This window comes from Cupressus sempervirens, chromosome 3, assembly GCF_028749045.1.
Source record: "Cupressus sempervirens isolate cs-2001-9-10 chromosome 3, ASM2874904v1, whole genome shotgun sequence".
In the NCBI taxonomy this organism is placed as follows: Eukaryota; Viridiplantae; Streptophyta; class Pinopsida; order Cupressales; family Cupressaceae; genus Cupressus; species Cupressus sempervirens.
This window is the reverse complement of record NC_143120.1, coordinates 886745942-886766231: the sequence shown is the minus strand read 5'-3', so window position 1 is coordinate 886766231 and position 20290 is coordinate 886745942. Positions and strand designations below refer to the sequence as shown.

General features: G+C 33.5%; 1 protein-coding gene across 5 annotated transcripts; it reads right to left on the bottom strand.

Moving 5' to 3' along the window:
- Nucleotides 1–1211: 1211 nt before the first annotated feature.
- LOC149569637 (protein LNK1-like) lies at nucleotides 1212–12870 on the bottom strand. 5 transcript variants are annotated; one of them, XM_089822350.1, is made up of 9 exons: nucleotides 12523–12870; nucleotides 12284–12419; nucleotides 7731–8332; nucleotides 7078–7450; nucleotides 6731–6826; nucleotides 5967–6041; nucleotides 5347–5838; nucleotides 5079–5239; nucleotides 1212–2466 (listed from the first exon to the last, which is right to left on the bottom strand). In XM_089822350.1, the coding sequence occupies exons 3-9, from the start codon at nucleotides 8321–8323 to the stop codon at nucleotides 1686–1688; spliced, it is 2571 nt and encodes an 856-aa protein (XP_089678476.1). In that variant the 5' UTR covers nucleotides 8324–8332; nucleotides 12284–12419; nucleotides 12523–12870; the 3' UTR covers nucleotides 1212–1685. The 5 variants fall into 5 exon arrangements, with proteins under 5 accessions (XP_089678476.1, XP_089678475.1, XP_089678477.1 ...); XM_089822349.1 differs by having other exon boundaries at nucleotides 12284–12394; XM_089822351.1 differs by having other exon boundaries at nucleotides 12284–12394; nucleotides 12540–12870.
- Between the last annotated feature and the right edge of the window lie 7420 nt (nucleotides 12871–20290).

Here is a 20290-nt window from a genome sequence, read left to right as displayed (position 1 = left end):
ATTGAACTGAGTTTGTACTTTTTTCTGTTGATTAATAAATTATTGGGACCGTCCCTTTTATTAATAATAAATAAATAAAAAATAAATTCAAACTATGGACTATTTTATATGAAATTTAGATAAGAATATTTATTAAAGTCATCCCAGAGAAAGAAGTATTAATGTCTAATAACACAACCTAGGGGAGAGGACCCAATATTTGAACACCCTAATTTTGCGCTTATCAAAATCTTACGTAAAAATTTCAAATCACTTCCAATTTTTTGCAGCAGCTTACTTGGCAAGTCGTCTACTTATAACTAAGGTTTCAAGTCCATGTCACCCGTTATGATACCACATCAGCATGCTTTTTGCCAAGTTGTCCAAAATAGCGCAAAAAAAAAGTGAGACCAATGATCGTGCATAAAGGGTACCCATAGTTGAACAGCTGATGTGGCATCACATCATTGGTTAATTTTTATAATTAGGGTACATTTTATTCAATTTTGGGTAGCATTGTACTAACAACTTTGAAGTCCAAGTATTGGCACAATGTTGTGAAAAAAATTGGATATTAAGTCAAATAAGTGTAGGTATTAAGTGAACAAATCCATTCACAACTATTGGAACGTGTTCAAGTACTGGGTCCTCTCCCCTAAATGGGTAAATGGGATGCATTACAACTGGTAGAAAAAAAAAATGAGGCAAAACTAGTACAGGTCAAAGCACGAGAACAAATGACACAAAAAAAACTAGCCTTTCCAAAGCCACAAGCTTAAGATTTACTCCACTTAACTAAAGGTCGAAAATGATAGCACAAAAATGAGAGTTTTGAATTCTTTCTTTCACGACATTTGTATGTTTTACTTTGCTTTATACAGACTGAAAATTTCAGGTATAGATAAGTTGTAGGGGTTCTTATGCAGGAATTTTTTAATCAATGTGTTTGTAAATTGATTATACTATATTAAGATTAAGACTAGCCAAACATGAATTGAGTTTTGGGTAATTGAACCCACAGATATCCCATAAGATAATTCACACAACTGAGTCGTTGAATAAACAAGAAAAAGAAGCATTTGAAGAAAAAATCAATGATCCCTATTTCCCATTTGTTTGATGCCACGACTACTAATGTAAAAGCACCCAGAGCACCTAATGAAAAAGCTGCAAGCTGCAAACATCAAATTAAGAAATGCAGCAACACGCAAGATGAACATTAAAAACTGCAGTTACATAAAAAATATGGTCAGTGATCTCTATATTTAAGACATGCGTATTTTGAAAAATGGTTGGATTTGACACATAGCACTATAATTACACAAACATGAGGGCATCCAATCCCCCAGTAAGAAAAAGTTGTAGATTGCAGACTGGTTCAAAAACTCTTCTCATCCCCAAAAGAAAATCCAACTTCCAAATAGGTCTTGCCCGAAACATCATTGTCAGCTGACACTTACTTGAGGTGTTATCATTGGCAACTATGTACATTCTTCCCATACACCAGATACTTCAACCTGTTTTCAAAGTTATTCTCTCACGTGAGCATTCACTTTGAAGAAATGGAATTTTCTGGTAAGCATTTAGTAAATGGCTCATATATACAATATCATAATTTTCTGCCGTCTGAACTTTAGACCTTGAACAAACCGAAGGACTGGCCAACATGACAATTTCCAGCCAAGAAAATAGTTTCATTTCTCTACTTAGTGGACTAGCATGATTCTAGCTGGTGGAGAAATTGGCTGGCCTACATGTTCCACATTTTCTGTCTCCATGTAGCTATCATTCTCTTTGTTAACACCAACTTTTGAAGATTGTTCTGCAACGAAAACATCAGCAGACATGTTGCATATGTCAATGTCCATGTTCTCTGAAGAGTCATGTTCAGCATGACTCCCATCATTTGGTTTTGAGATTTCTACATTCTTTATGCCATGGACATCAAAACCCTTTCCATTCTCCAAAACATCACATTTTGGGGTGAGAAGATTACACTTAGCATCAGAACCATGATTATTATTTTGTGAAGAACCTTGATGTTTTGATAGGGACCCATTAGCAGTATTATGAAGATCCCCAGAAGCAAGAGGATCACATATTTGAGAATGAAAATGAAGAGAAGCAGCATTGCAAGGTCTGGTCAAAGGAGAGCTACCTGGCATATTGAGGATGCATTGATTACTGGCTTCCATGCAAGTGTCTTGTATAGGTGTCACAACCTGAACAGGAATGTTAGCCTGCACTATACCCAATGGGTTTGTTTCTAAACAGTTTGAACAGTTAAGTGCTGAGGAATCCCATAAGCACAAGGATGGCGTTGCTGGAAGAGTCTCAGGATTCATAGAAGACATTAAGTCACTAGGAACTTCTGTTACTGTAAATGATCCTTCACCTGCAGCTACTGGAGATTTATGAAAAAGCAGATGAGCCACCATGCGATCAATCACGTTAGTCTCTGTTTCAAAGTTTGAAATGCCAGCACACCTACATTTATCACACATTGCCAGAATATCAGGTATGAAAAATTCCAGCTTTACTGAAGAAAAGTTACAAATGATAATTCTATAAAAGCATTTTTGAAAAGTAAACAATGGATTAATTTGCAGATCAAAGAATTGATAAATCATTAATCTTAACCACCCTGAGAAAACAGAACAAAACTTACTAATAGAACACTCTACCCATCAAATATCCTGGTGTTCGTGTGAGCAAAAAAAAAAGTGAACTAAAGAAAGATGAGAAATTCCTCATAGAATTTTATTGAACATGCAGCATGTACAAGCACAGGGAAAAACCATTGAAAAGTAAAATAAATAGCCAATGACAAATGGAATCATGATTCTCGAGGTTACAAATACAGTCAAGGATCTCCATATTATATCCATTCCCAGGCCACTGGAGATTGTGCAACATGCTTTCACAGGATATCAACCATGCAACTTTTTTATAGCCATGATGAAAGAGTTAATATAGCATCAACACAGACCTCATGTGTATGTTTAGGAATGGTTCACTATATATCCAAGACAATTGAAAGCTCTCCTAGAAAACAACAGTAGCATATGAAAAATTATCAGAAAACTTTTTAGTTCAACTTTTTATCAATCAGCTTTAACTCAGTAAACTGTTTCAATCTTTCAAGTATTACTTGTAGCCTACAAAGGTGAATCAAATATAAATGTAAGAAACTTCACTGGAATTCAAATCTAATTGGCATAAGAAAATAATTTTTTCCCATGACAACAAATGCAAGCAAATATGATTTTCTTGAATCCCCAGTTTTCTGGCAACCCTAAATTTTTTGGTTTAGAATCAGTGAAAATAATGTGTTAACAATATGAAGTTTTGGAGTGAGATAACAACATGAAGCAGTCTATCTTGATCACTACGCATGAATCACCGATGGCAACTGCAAATTATTTGGGCAGATAGTAATGATATATCAGTCACTTTACTAGCTTCAGGGGAAAGAACAAAAAATGGCTGTATACTCAGCTACTCACAGGATAATTTAAAACTGGAAATAAAATTTTCTACAAAAGAAGCTGTAAAGCAACCCCATAAATGCATTAAAGGACTTCATAAAGCAAACAAATCAAGCTGTGTGGACTAATTATAAAAATGAATAGAAGGGAACAGAGAGATCAGTAGTAGTGAAGCAGATAGTTAGCGAAGGCCAGGGAAGGAAGGTTGGACATTGCAATAGTGGAAACTGAAACCCTTTTGCAGGAATGAATATCACCATTAGAGTCCCTTTACAGTTAAGGCCCTCCTTTACTAAATGGTTTTTCATTTTAATCATTGACATCAACTGATTTCCAACAGTTAAAAGCTTTCCTTGAGTAAAGCCAACAAATATAGAAGCAATTCCAGGACAAGCTTAAATTGGTCCTCACAGTACGGTGAAATCCCATCAGGACCAGCCCTGCATCAATTGCAAATTGGAAGTGGGATATTGAGCCTTCTTATGATTACAAAACTAAGATAGAAATTCTCTCAAAGGTGGTGGAGCAATTTTGGTTAGAATGTTATAGGCTTCATAAAATCTACTCAAAGTGGGACAGGTTGCATTCTCTTGAACTAAAAACAAGTTCATGAAGGCATAACAACTTTCACTTCTTGTACATGAACAAAGTGAAAGGTAAAAGATTAAAATTTCAATTTCCTCTTCTTCTCCATAGATGATGGACATATTTTTCCAATCCCACAATAATTTTGACAACATTAGGACTAAGATAATGATGAAATTATAGAAAATCTCATTTCACTGGAAGGATATGTCATTGCAGGATGGAACAAAAGAATGGCTCGCAATGATTTGGGACAGAGCAATCTGAGGAGGCGAGCATTATGACTCTTAAACATAACCTATTCGACAGTACTTGTGTTAAAAGAGAAAAATATTCCATATCAGATATGTAGGCCAGCTCTTATAAATTAAAGTTCCGACTTTTTCAATAAATTATATGTATCTGTGCTCACAAAAAGTATACACAGTAATTATGGGAATGTGAGCAAGACATGATAATGCTAAGCATGGACATGAGCAACATGTTAATGAAGCAATTAAGACACAAACGGCTTGCATAACTAGAACTAGCCTAAGAATATGACAAACTGTTGAACCTAAAGCAAGTACTATATTTAGGACAATTCTGAAAAGTATAGAGAGAGCTGTTCGGGTCCTAGTTACATATCAAGGAGTCATAGCAGACAACTTCCAAGAAATTGCTAAAACAAGTTAATTAATATGTTATATACTATAGCAAGACGGAAAGAATATTTGATGCAAAATTAAGCTGCCAAATTGGCATCACTTCCCAGAAATTAATGTAATTATAATTATATTGAAGAATATTTATCAGGAATGTGAGTACTATAAGAATCTTCAAATTTACTATGAAGCTTTACAAGGATTAAAAAACATGTAACTGGCCTTCCTGACAATATCTAATACAGTGTTTTCCTATGGCTGCTACATCACAAATAATCTTAAAAATAAATTGCATCATGAAGAAAACTATTTGAATCTCCTGAAAACATTAACTACTAAGTAATTTCATAAGGATGTCAGTAATTTCATGAGGATGTCAAACCTGTCAGCTTGTATACATGATGTCTCCTGGAGACATGCTTCAATATCCTCTCCTCTGGTTACACTCTTATTCTTGGTATCATTGACATTGTGTCGTTGCACAGCATTCCTCGCCAAACGGTATAAAGCATCTCGTATATTAAGCCTTGTGCCGAGGTCTACCTGTGAGAAGCAAACAAGATTTAATTAACATTACATGATAGAAGTTTTGTATGATCAATGAAGATAATTCCTCAAAGATAGCAAGACTTGGACATTCATCTTTATACCTCCATCACTGAGGTCTGAAGTTGATGAAGCATTGCTGCCTCCAAAGAGGAATCTTCATTATCAAAAGCTGATCCAAAATCTGCAGATGTGTTGTCCTGTTGATCTAACTCCCCAATTGATGTTTCTGAAATTCTGTCAGCTACTTCTCGTGGCTTCACATCTTCATGCTGATATTGCAATTTAGGTGGGTGTTTATGAAGCAAAGAAGAATCCATAGAATTGTTTTGTTGTTTATGATCAATAGTCAGCTTGTCTTGCATCTGTTGGCACCATCTTAACATATCCATTTTATCTTGTGGTGTCATCATGGGTGGGCCAGAAGTCATATCAAAATGCTGTTTCAAAGCTTGGTGTTCATTAGATGTACCTTCTGGCAACTGGTATGCAGAAAAATATGGCTGAGGTTGCCTTCCAAGAGGCCCTGTACTAGAGGATGGCATATTAAGCAGACAATGCAATGGGTATCCAAGGTCTGTGTGGATATATGGAACCTGAAGGTGCACATGTACAGAAGAATTAAATCACTTTGTCTTCTACAAGACATGTAGTGGAGAACGAAAACCTTGTAGGAACCCATTAATTTTACACATACAACCAATTCTTGAGATTAAGAAAATACCTTCTGGGAGTTGAGAGTCATATCCTCATCAGCAAATTTTATTTGGTCCTTTGTCTGCATTTGATTGGAGTTGACCTGGCACAATGACATTGCAGTACACAGAAAGTTAATATGGATATGTAACTCAATTTAGAATAAGCATCAACAATGGAAGGAAGCTTCTAAAAGCTTATTTCTCCCATATGTGTATGTTTGCATTGAGAAACAAAAAATAAAATAAAATTTCTAAGGACAGATAGAATGCTTTCTGAGTATAAAAAGTGCAAGCTGCACTTGATTGCTGCCAATCAATATTCCTTCCCTTGTTGGTCTAAATGTAATAATTCCACACATCTGCTTTAAACAATGTTTTCTTGTAAGTTTTAATTCTCTGTGTTTCCTTTTCTAGCCACATCAGAAGAAGAATAGCTGATAGAAACGTATATACTCCATGCATGTTTAGAGTTGGATTGCTATATGATTTACCAATCAAATGCAGCTTATCTTCAAAAAATAGGAATCATTAAGTCAAACAAATTGCCTTTATAAGATGAATTATCACAGTTTGCCTAAAAATAGAATACTGTCACCGAGTTGTTACGATATCTCTCTTTCTAGAGAATAGTATCTAAGAATGGTCTCACATGGGAAGAATAATTGTTGCTGTGATATACGTTTGTTTGTTCTTTCAATGGTAGAATGGATGACTTATGAACTTGCAATGGTATAATAGATACATTCTGGTTTACACAAGCTTAAAAAATGTAAAGGCCAAACTAGCTTACCTTATTTGTATACTGAAAAGTTGTACATGACTGCTCATTTTGACATGGTGATTGAGATTGTATAGCATCTTCTGATTTCCAACCACCCTTTGATTTCTGTCAATCAGCATATTCAACAAAATAATAAGCAAACATCCAACAAATCAGCTCTTCTAAAAATCAATTTAGGTATGCTTTCTTAGAAAATCTTAGCTGTCAATCAAAATAGCAGATCTTTTTAATACAGCAATATCCTTTGTCAGCTTATAAATGCAGTAGATGCAATGTAGACCTGAATGTACACACTGGCATCTCTATTAAATAAAATTATTTTTTATCTATCAAAGCCATGGAAAGAGGTTTAGCACCTGCTCTTCAAATAATGTCCCAGACACATTCTCTGTATTTCCATGTGATGCCAGCATGTGACTCATAGATGGCTTCTTCAAAGGTATATAATGACGTGACGTCTGGTCATTATGAGGGGCATGCTCAACATCTGAGTCATCCTTCTGATTATAAACAAGGGAAGATGAACTGTCACATGGTGCACTCTCCATCTTTACTTTGGTTTCAGTGTGTTGCAATCTTCCCATGTTCATCATTTCTGGATTTGATGAATTCATCCCTTGATACATATTCCTTGGATCGCTATGATTAGATGAGACAAACGAAGCCGTATGCCATATCAGTTCATCTGAACTGTTGTCCATTGCTTCTGACAGGGTAGGCTCACTATTTCTGGTCAAATATTCAAAACCGAAAATTTAAATGAGTAATAATGTGACATTAAAACAAGTCCACTGCTAGTGCAAACAAGAACCATTATGAAAGAAGTTTTAGGACTGCCACTAGTCAGGAATGCTTGTTAAGAGATAATAATCATCAGGATAGGAATTAATATGAATGGTGGGAGATAAGTATCCCACTAAATAAACACATCGAGAAAATATAATCTTTTAAACAGTCCAAAATCGGGAGCCATTGATATAGAGAAATAAAGCGTGAGATATTAACTCACCGAAAAAGTCTTTCAACCTCTTCAAAGTTACCCATGTTTTCCCAATCATATTCTAGTATACTATTGCTGGTTTCACTTCCGCGATCCCCTTCAAAAAAGTCAAGATCGCCCTCTGTTGGAGAAATATCATTCAATAAGAACTGAGATGAATTAGTCACTGCATCTGTATCTCTACTTGACAATAAAGGCTCCTCTTTACTGTACCCTAGAAGTAGATCATCATCGACTGATTTCAATTCTTTGCAGCAACCACCATTTACTCCCTGCTTTTGAGAACCAACTCCCACAGATGAGTCGTTACACATGGGATCATATGCATTTGCTCCCAAGTCTTCATCATGTAGAATAACCCATGTATCCACATTTATTGGCTGAGATGTTAACTCGCCCTTATTATCTGAACAAGGCAGGCCTGAAACCTTGCCCTCAAAGATACTGTTTACTCCTAACATTTTCTGCTCTGCACTCTTACCCAGCATGGAATTTTGAAACTTCTTCCAATGCTTTCCACTCACTGTCCATGTACTTTCTTTTGCATCACTAGGATCAGGTACAATATGGTCTTTACTTTGGTTGAAATCCTCCCAGAACATATCATCCACCTGAAACCAACATCCAGTGCAAATATAAGAATTCTGTATTAAGGTTTTGCAATTTCTACAAACAAAAGAAAGGATTTTCCTATAAATTTTATTGACTCAATATTTTTCATGAAAATGACAAGTTTCTTGATGTACAAAATAATGCACAGACAGCTATGTGATTCTTAAAAGTGTGAGCATTTATGAGAACAGTTGAAAAGGGTAATAATGCATTTCTATAGATTAATAGACCCTGATTAAAATTTGTCATCGTAGTATGTGGAAAATTGAGGTGCGGGAAGTGATATACGGGACACTCTTTGACTATTTTTATATAACCTGGTGTAAAGGGGTCACTTTCCCTCCGGATGCTTCTAATTGTGGCTGGAAGAGGTAAGAACTTTGCTGTTGCTTCCTCAAGTGCTTTACCATAATGACCAGTTTATTTTCTAATTTATGGTTAGATCATTAAAGAAAAACATTTGAGCATCTAAAAAGACATTTATAGTGTTGCCAAAAACACATAAATGAACACAAAGGGAAGTCTACAAATCGAAAAGAACATCTAATAATGTTTATTATAGTTCCAAATATAATGATTTGAGACAAATGATGGGCAGGTAGGGAGTAAAGCAAATAAGTATAATTTTGTCCTTGTAAATTTGTGGTCAAAAAATTAAAGTGTGAAAACACCTTGACTTAAAAAATTCACTATCAAATTCTGTCTCAGCCCTATGGTGCTTTTGGATGTGAGCACAAGGGGAACATATATAAGACCATTCCCACCAAGATGCACAACATGTTGACTTAAAACATCCAAATGACCTTGTTTCTGAGTGATATATAATATGTTTTTCTGAGTGATATATAATATGTTTTTCCATAACGAGGAAAGATGGGGAATCACCTTGTTTCTGAGTGGTAAAATATTGTCTTGCAGAAACAAGGCTGAGGAAAGGGGCACACGCTTGGCCATTAACCTTAATTAAAAGTATTCATATGTAGATTAGATTGCTGGTGATGTAGAGCCCATCCATTCTGCACATGAGATTATTGATCTTGCAAGAGAAACAGCAAATTTAGCAGCACAAGAGGAGGCAGAAGGTGAGGTGCTAGTTGGGACTTTAGAGGATGCAATTGCACATGATATGCTTCAGAAAGATATTCTTCCTAAAGGAATCATTATTGTTGATTTCAAGGGCAACAATATGGCCACCTAGAAGTTTTACTGTAGAAGAAATTTGTAAAATATGAACTTGGATTGGTAATTTATGATCATATAAAACTATGATGTGTTTTGAACTTTTTGTTTGATCCTTGAAGGAACAAAAAAACAGCATATCAGTTCTCTAAATTCAGTTTATGTATATTTTTAATATTATTTTAAAAACAGATGTGTTATTTTACATGGTCAATTTTTTTCCCAAGTTTTGTGGAAGTTTTGCCTTGTCTTGAGTCTGAGTCGTATTTTAGGTCTAAAGAGGTTTGTATGGTTGGCATGTTTAACCTATGGTTTAGATATAGAAAAATTCAATGCAGATGCTCAATTCTGATTTTTAATCTACTGTTCATCATGGTCTGAGGCGGCAAAAGATAACAAATGATTTTTAGTTTTCTTCAATCTTGTACAAAAGGCAAAATATGCTAAAATATTGAATTCAAAATTGCACGATAAAGGAAAAAATGTCTTCACATTTTATTTTATATGGAATAGACAAAAGCAACTCTTTCAAGCAACCCCTATCATAAAGAAGGTCCCAGTACATACATGGACTGTAAAATGTCAAAATCAAACTCACTCATCAAGTCAACAAATGATAAGTTGGCATATCGAACTCCATGCACTTCATTGTTTCATGAGAATGCATCAGCCGCCAACTAGGTGCCTTGGGAATTTCTCCTTGGTTGCAAAAAACTTGGAAATAGGGAGGAAACATTCCTTGGTATTCAAAGATTCTTGAAATTTGTACATGACATTCTTGAGATAGTTTGGTCCCTTAAGAAGTTGTTCCACGTGTCTCCTTGACATTATGAAGACGTCTAGGAGTTCTCAAAATGCTCAAATGACATCCATAAGTATTTCAGATATTCCTGGCAGCCTAGAGTGCCCTTTAAGCATGCTCTAATGTCTAGAAGCTCCTAACAGCCAACTAGGTTTAAAAAATAAAAAAATAAAAAGCACATACAGCATATGACAACTTTGCTTATCAGCTTCTTGTTTCATGCTTGCAGTTCAGCATTTAGTCATGGCTAAAATATGATTGTTATATTTTCAGCTTTTGTTCATCCATAATTCATACAATCTTTAGATTCTTTAGCAAAATAAAACATTTAAAATTATGTGTTTGTATTTATCAATCTGATTTCCTTTTTTTTAGTTCGATGTCATGAATATTATGTTTATTAGCTCATTGCAGCTCTGAAAAATCTTAAGTGATGCTCAAGTATGTAAATATATAACTACAAATTTTATATTTTTTGAGGTGTCCTGTCCCTATAACAACCATAATGCAAATTTTATCCACAAATCAGAAAAAATATCCTCCCATTTCCTTGAATTAAAAAAATGAGATCTTTGCCTCACATGACAAAGGCTTAAGATGTTAGCTGCTCTAGCTTTCAGTGGACAAGACATACGATATATTTCTGTTGCTCAGTTGTCGTAACTTCCATGTTTCTTTAAAAGAAAGAAAGGCATGCACCCTTTGGAGGAAAAGGCAGCCCTTCTGTTTAATATGATGTGTCCAAATCTGAAGGAAGCGTACCATGTGATAGATGTAGGGTGTGCGTTTATTGCAGAGAAGACTGTTTCCAGCCATCAGCCCACAGGTGTTGCACATATGAGGCATCAAGCAGTAAAAAATCAGAAACCAGTGCCAAATCCACCAGTTGGGAGTTGGCACCTGTCCATAAGCTTCCATCTTTTGGAAATTTTATGGTGAAAGGGTTGTCTTACACAGTTTTATTGATATCACTCAATGAAATATTTAGCTGTTCAGTTGGTCCTAATCTGGTGCAGAAGCATACTAAAATCAATAGTAGTTATAATTATTTCAGTAAACTAGCGTTTTGCTGTACCTCGCTATAATTACGGACATGCTTGAGCATTGCATTGTTGAAAGGATTGTTCGTATGAGAATTTTTGCTTATGTATATTTCTCTTTACCCAGCAGCCTTAATCTTATATCATTATGGTTGACACATTAAACCTCTAAAACTAAAAGAGCTGTATAAAAACAAAAAATTCTCCTGAAAGAAACCGGCAGCTCCGGTTTAAACATAAACCTTTCAGCTGCTGCTGAAAATAGGGCCTGGAGCTTTGGAACTCCCGCTAGTTTACGGATATTGCTTTTCCAAACCGTAGCATTGATGCAGTCAAATTTTTGCGAGTAATATATTATTCACAGTTTTAAACTTTTGAGTGTGGATCTTGAAAAACAGCAACGAAGAGAAAGAACTTCCGTTTCATTTCACTTAAAATTACTATTATTTTTTTCACACCTGAGTAAACACTAAACACTGGTAGCCCTTCTGCGTGTGACTGTTGCCTTGTGCAAACCTTTAAAATAAATAACTCAGAAGTGTTTAAGAAGGAAAATTCAGCAGTGGAAAGAACTTATGTACCAACACTATTACTTATGTTTGATGTTTTGAGATATATTCTTTACAAAATGTATATTTCTTGCACACGTTTATTGTTCTTTTCAGATGCCTGAATGATAAGCGCCTTTTCTATGTTATTTTGTTTACGAACCCCATTTTAAATTAAAAAAATCCAGCAGAACTGCGGACTCCCAAGAGTAAAAGTGTTGTACAATTAATAGATCTCCTGCAAAGGCCCAACCCGTTATGACCTTTTGGCCAAATCTGTGTCATGCAAAGGTAAAGGGTGTCTGTTTATCCCACAGCAAGCTGCTAAATTGACCTATGAGACCACTTTAAGGCAACAAGGTCACATACAGATTTATTTACCTTATGTATAGTTCAACTTTTGTACATCTGCTATATTGTTCAAGGTTGTGTGTTCCCTGGGTTTCGATCTCATGACCAAGCTCCAAAGCAAAGCCGGCATGGCGAATCCACCTACCAACATTGACAATGGGAGGTCCTGAGTTTGGCCCAGTTGGTTAATGTCCAACACCATAAACAAAAACTGGGTTATCTTACATCTAAGAGAAGAGTTGAACACGCAAAAACACAAATTTATCTACCTCATCTATGCTCCAACCTGACATGATTCTCAAAAGGCCTTATATGCCGAGAAATCTGTTTCGAGCCACAGCGACAACAAAAAAGTCCCTGCGCAAGCAAAAAGCCGTCTAAGAACAAACAAACAGGCGACGAAACCCAGAATCTCCTCTTCAGCAACCTCGCAATCAAAACTTCTCACAGAACTCTTTCAATCCTGAACCAAAAGCGCAAAGGTTTGAAGCAACAAGATCCCAAAAGAATTCCCGATCGAACAGTCTGTAAACGGAGACCAGCCGCGAAACAATTCTAGAAGAATCTGAAAACCCTCTTTCAATTTCTTTCGTCTTGGGGTTTTAAGTTTGCTTCACAAAAAACTGGGGAGTAGAAGAAACATTATACAGAGACTGGTAGTGGGCATGCCACGTATGAATTTCACACCATCTATTTGGCCGCCACGTGTCTTTGCGAATCAAATCTGGTGGACGAGGAACTCCGCGAGTGATCCGATCTACTGGAGTTTACTGATTGGCCCAAATTGAATTTCATTTCATTTTGCCGGACATTTCGTTGCATTTTGCCGGGAAGATTTAGTGGCTGGTCTTTCGTATCATTTGCAGCCACAAGTTTTCTCGGCTCGTGTAACCGCCACCTGGGCCCCGCTGATCAGGTGGGCCCGACATTTTCTTTACACAGATCATTGTGGGCCCACCTCTGAGCAAAGTTTGTGGCCCATAATTGTTTATTAGTTTCCAAGTTTGTTTCCTAGGCCTCAAGGGTTTTGTGTGAATACGGTCGCGTGTAATTTATTGACTGTTTATTTGAATAAGTGGTGAGAGAAAATGTTTTTGTGTCATCCACTTGTCAAGCTCCTTTGTCATGAGGTAGAAAATAAAACTAGGAAAAGTTTATAGGGAAGACTCGTGAGTTGTTTATCATGATTTTGTTTTATTATTTAAGATTTTAAATGGGAAGTTGAATTTGTGTGAAACTCTTACTATTTATTTTTAAATTTTTTGTTTGAAAACATCATTATAGATTAAACATTATAGATTATGTTTAAAAGGACACTTGTACAAATATTAAGACCAACAACCACATGATTGTAATAGGACAACATAATTTACAAAGAATAATAGTTTTGGGATGTGGCTATCCTCGAGATAAAATGTACCTTTGACCAAAATTGAAAAAATAACAAAATACAATAGATTTTGTTGATTTTTTTTAGTATTTGTTCTTCATGATCTGAATGTTCTGTACTCGAAAACAACAATAAATTTGAAAAAACAAATCACTATGTTTTTGGATATCTGAAGAATTTTTTTTTTGACTTTTGGTGCATTTTGTCGATGCCATAGTTTTGTAATGTAGGTAAAACAAGTCCTGAAACCTTAGGTTCCACAAGCAATGACATTAGTATAAGAAGAGTGGGAAGAATAACAATCAATTTTGAAAAGAAGACCTTAGGCCTTGTGGCAAGACAACCTTCATTTTGTTGAGTAGTAGCTTAACTTGAAGTTCGATTGGTTGGGTTTGGAGATCAAACTTCAAATTATTCTTTGTGATAGCTTGTAGTCGAGAAAAAAAGCGAAGTCAGATAGTAAAAGTGTCAAAGTAAAGTCCTAGATATGTAGCTTCCTAGTGAACATTTAGGTTATCAAAAATAGCTTTGCACTTGTATCTACATATATGTGACAAAATAGCTTGCTTGACGACATCAACAATAGTATTAGCATGTAACCTTACTTGAAGAAGGGATTATTTCCATTTTAATTTGTGTTCAAAGATAGTTGGCAAGACATTAAAAACTAGCTTCTATCGTTGTTTAGCAAACTAGCATCCCTAAAAGATAAGCTTTATATTTTCTTGACTTTGATAGAAAGGGTCATTAATTGGTTGGACAACCATACATGTCAACCTATTCACAAATGAGCATTTATAATTTACAATCTTCCAAGCAAATAATTGAGCTTTTGAACTCTCTTTTGATTTTTCATATCTAAGCAAGTAGTTTTTGCCAAAAAAAAATCACAGAACCAAAGACTTCACTTGGAATTCAATCGAGGCCTCAAGGGAAATTTGGTGTCAATTGCAAGTAAACCTTCTTTAAGTTAAAAAATAGAAAAGGATATCATGGCATCAGTAACTCATTACTCATTTTTATAGAAGTTGTGATGGATAGAAGTACATAATTTCATAGAAAATTTCAAATGCACTAAAGATTGTACAAAAATTTAAAAAGACTTTGTATTTATTGCCTGGATTGAATTTATCTTTAACCAAATATCATGACAACTAGCTCGAAGTATGAAAATCCAAAGATCTCCAACATTAAGAACTCAGTTTTGATAAGGACAAAAGATTATTTTGGAAAGATTAAAGCAAGGGGTTTGACTTATAAATAATGTGCTTATTCCACCACATAGATGAAATGGAGAAACTAAATCTATGTTAAAATGATTTATCTCTCCTTACAAAATATATCAATTATGATGTCAAGCCTTCCTTAAAGACTAGAGGGGAGGAGAAGCATAAATCCTTAATTGGGAAAAAAATGACAATAAATTTTTAATATAACCATTTTCCAACATTGCTACCATTTTCCCTTAACACTATTGAGATAAAAGTAGTTCCATATACGAATCTTACACAACTTATCCCTATGAATAACTCTAATATTCCATTTCACAACCAAGCAAAATCCTTGCATTCTTAGATCTATAAGTCCTAAACGACCTCTAGATGGTTATGTTGAGTCCATGATGTGAATATGAATAATCTATTAGTGTTCCATTGAGCTTGATGGATAATTTTGATTAAATGCTTACACCCTTTCTTTAAAGTCAATCGACATGTAGAAGAGTAATCCTATGTAGCAAGAAAAACAAATTATTCACAACGCGTATTTTATAAGCCAAAGATAGAATTTTGAAATTATCAATTGAAAATATTATTCCTAACTCTATTAAGGTACCGATTTCACATATCCTAGAGTGACACATCGATACCAAATTTATCTCGAGGTACTTCATAATTTCCATGTTTTTGATTTGTTTATGTTCTCAAGGAATCTAATGAGGAATAAGGTCATTTTGAAACATTATTAATTTAGCTTTATCATGTGCAAGTTTAGATTTGAAATGATGTAATATAGCTCCAAATATCCATCATATTAGAAATACATTTTTTATTTTTTTTGTAAAAATAAAAACTTATCATCAGTTCATAATGTGAACGACTAACAACCACATTATTAGGAGTAGAGATTCATAAGACTGGGTTCACATTATTTGCACTTTGAAGTAAATATCCAAGAGCATAACTCAAGATGATATGTAGGTATGAGGCTAAAGGACAATTTTATCAAATAGATATATGGGAAGGAAATAGATATGTCATCACATTAGTGATGACAACTTGAACATTAACATCTTAAAATGAATTTGATCATGAGCTCAAGTTTAGGAATGAAACCCAACCATTGAAGCATTTTAATAATAAACTTGAATGAATACTATAATAAAATTTACCACAAACTTTTGTTATGTTTGGTAAGCCTACTCACAAGTCTTCTATGCTAACATAATATTATCAAGAATAAATATGCTAGTATAGCTCTAGAAATTCCTTGCACCACTTCTAGCCAAGGCTTTTTCTATAATGTTATAAAAAGTATTGAAAAGGGTTATAGGATACCAACCATAAATAGAGTCTTCGTGCTTTCCTTTAGAAAGAAGTTTGATTATACCACCATTAGGAATAGGCCCTAGTGATCCATTTTAAAAGCCTTAAGGTATAAAAATAAGATATTCCTTAATGTGTTGCCATTTAGGTTGGTCAAACTCCATAAGAAGCCTGTTAGTACCAAGATTTTTATAAGGGGTCATCGAGAAAAGATCCCTTTCTAGCTTTCTAATGACAATATTATATCTAGATATTAACTATAATTAGAGTTTGTTATGTTATGAATACATGTTTTTTTATCATATCTTCAATGAGTTTTTTGAATATCATGACATTAATCATCTTTAAAAAGACTTCCACATAATCATTTTAAAATGTAGGATATATCATAAAGATTAGATTGAAGAATATCAAATGCATCCCTTATCAAGCTTATTCTATCATATTTATGTTTATAATTGAGATAATTAAAAATATATATAATGCCTTGTTTCCTTATTTTATCTAGTAAAATCTACATTTGACTTTAGCCTCTTGTCCTTCATAATTCTCAATTTTATGCAATTGATCTTTTGTAGTAGCAATAGAAGTTTGAATTGTACTATTGCAAGGATTATCATTAAGGAGTTTATTTTTGGCTAAAACAATTTTTTCTTTAAGGGAGTTTCTTTACATTTGCATTGCCAAGACTTTTCCAAATGAGCATAAGAAGTTAGTGCATTGAGTAATGGTTTTCCACCACCAATCAATCGGATACTCCCCTTCATCTGGTTTAGGAAAGTAATTATGAATCCCCTCGAGAGAAGCTAAACAAGTAGAGTTTTTGAATGAGATACATTCAACATGAAGCGAAGCAAGTGGTCAACATGTGAAGTTAGAGAGAAACTTATGTTATAGATCACAAGATAATGATATGAAGGAGTAACACAAGTCCACTTGAACACATAATCCCTCTCAATGTTTTACTAATGAAAAATAATGTAAGTTCTATCCAACCTACTCAATCTTTTGTCCACTATCTTTCAAGAGAACTTAGATTAGGTAAACCAATTTTTCGCTTGACTACTAAATTTACATCATGAAAAAGGTCTACCTCTCACAAGGAATTATGACAAAAGAACCAACTATAAAATTCTTCCCAATTGAGATTGAATTGTTTAAGCCAACTACACTCATGAGAATGTTCAACCATATAAAAATATCCCCTAGAATCCAATTGATATTGGAAATATTATTATCTTGCTCAATTCCATAATTCAATTCAATTCCTAGCCAGATTGGGGGAATAAGTTGAACAAAAACCTAAGATTTAATCATTAACAAACACAAGAGCCCAAACACAACTATGAAAAGGGTCCTTATCTATATTAATCATGGAGAAAAATCATTAAAATCCCTACCTCTACCATTATTATGGGACGTGTGCAAAAAAAAAAGTCTCTTCAAACATTGCATAATGAAACATCATGTCAAAAGCATAAAACAATTCATAAAGATCATCCAAATTGGCAGTTGTCACTACTTGTTAGGGTTTGTTTAGCTACCTTTTACATATTTGTTGGTAAGCCAAGAGTTCAAAATTATTCTGGTGTTGTCGACATAAATCACTTGATGAAGATGTTGGAAAATGATTTCAAACAACGTTAGACTAAAATGTGTATCAAGACATATATTATTAATCACCTCATGCATCAATAAATGATTGGTTCATTTTTTAAATGCCTATGTAAAATGGAATGCTTTGTTTAGATTCACACATAAAAATTACCGAACTTAAAAATGAGGAAAGACCTATTACTATGCAATGTGTTCATCTACTAGATCTTATCTAATAGTATTATGGGCGTGAGGGCTATAAATAGTTAACATGAATGAAATAGGCAAAAGTGGCGGGAACCATGGCTTTCAATAGGTGGTTACAAAAGACATGTGGTATAATGACATCTTCTTGTTCATTGAGGGCTTCATCGTCTTTAATATGATATATTAATGGAGTGCTTATAAATTTTTCAATATTACACATTTTATTATTTTAATTATAACATATTTTAACTCTTTAGAAAATTCTATGTTCTTGGACTTAAAGTTACAAAGTATATATCCTTCAAAATTTGTGTGTTGTTCATAACTAACCTTCAAATTTAAAGCCTTTTAAGAGTTCAAAATACAAGTGGAATATGATGATTATATTGTGATACTTCTTAATAAGTTATAAATCTTGAGAGGCGGGAGTGGATGTTATATGTTAAGAATAATATTTTATATCAAGGTAGTTTAATTAAAGATACTAGAATCAACATAAATTTGGATTTTGCTTTTGAAAGTAAATGCATCAAAATAATGGTGTTGGCTCTATAGAATACACCACAAGGGCAAAGGGACACAAAAAGCACACACACAACAAGTAATATCATCAACTATCCGACAACTTTAAAGTAACTAGCAACATAAAATGCTTATTGAAGCACCAAGGCGTAACCTTCAAAAGCAAAATAGTTCAACTATCACTAGCAGAGAGAATATAAACTGAAGTAGTAGTTAAAGACTTATAATAAACTAAAGAATATAAACTTGGACTTTGTTATAGATAGTATGCAACTCATTTATTCTTCAAATTCATATATTGAGATTTTGTGGTAGTAGTTTGATCGATTAAAATTTAATGCATAATTCTTTATTCAATTGTCTTGTATTCATAAATAGAAATACTATTTCATATTAACTTATTTTTTATGAATCACTTTTTAAAAAATATTGGAAATCATTCATTCTAATATTATTCCACGCCAAACATTCTTTCTATTTCAAGCACACTCAACCATTAAAAAATCTCAAAATTAAATCTCAGCGTAAATTTTTTAAAGGAAGAATACAATTTTAATACATATATAGAAAACCACCACCTCCTTACTAATTAAGATTGACTTATTTACAGAAAAGATTCTTTCTATTTCAAGCACGGGCAACCATAAAAAAATCTCAACTTGAATTGTTTTAAGGAAGAAGACAATTTTAATACATATATAGAAAACCACCACCCCCTTACTAATTCGGAGTGACTTATTTAATTAATTTATGAACTTTAAGGAATTTGTCTTTGCCTAAATATGTACATCACAAACCTTACACCTTTTAGATGGATATATATCTATATATATATATATATATATATATATATATATATATAAATAATTAACACAACTTATAATATAGTATCAGTTCCCACCACATGTTTGGTGGGGGATGGCAACGTGCGTAAAGAGGATAAGAAGGAGATGTCACACTTTCCTATTTCGTAGTCTTATTATCCAGCAAATACTTTTTTAAAGAGAGATCTATTCTATGTTTAGCACTAATTTCCACTTGAATACGCATAATAAGTTAAAACCTCACGGATAATGCCGTATGGGATTTTTTTTGGTTTTCTTTCTTAACAATATTCTACGTCTGGCTCTTTAAACCAAAAGATGTGGACCCATAAATTGTTTGGTATTATAAATGTAATTAATCATTTCATTTTAATTATGATTGAGATTGTAAATGATGCTTAAATACATGTTCATTGACTTATGTGAAATGAAAAATTCATTCAAATAAAAAAGGACACTATTTCATAGTTTTGGATTAGACGCTACCTTTTTATCTATTTTTTCTCCAACTAATTTTTCCCATTTATTTGTCATTATTCCTATCTTGATTTATTTTGTCCTATTTAAAATTTATTTTATTTATAATTTTTGTATTTTCCAAATAAATAAAAAGAATTTTTTTTATTATTTTATTATTTTAAAAATTAAAGATTTTTTTAAAAATGAAGAATTTTTTGACAATAAGTTTTTAAATTTAAAGGGAATTGAATTGGTTTCATAAATATGTTATATTCTAATTTTTTTAATTATATAATTGATATATTAAATTTGGTGTTCATATTATCAATAAAGATTAATATACTAACAATCTTTGTTGTTGATTTCGTTGATTTATGAGAAATTGTTTTCTAGGGGTGAAATAGGGTGTTTTATGTTCATTTCAACATCTACGAAGGCTTCATCTTTGTATGACAAATCTTAGACGCCATCAACAAGCAATTAATCAACACCATAT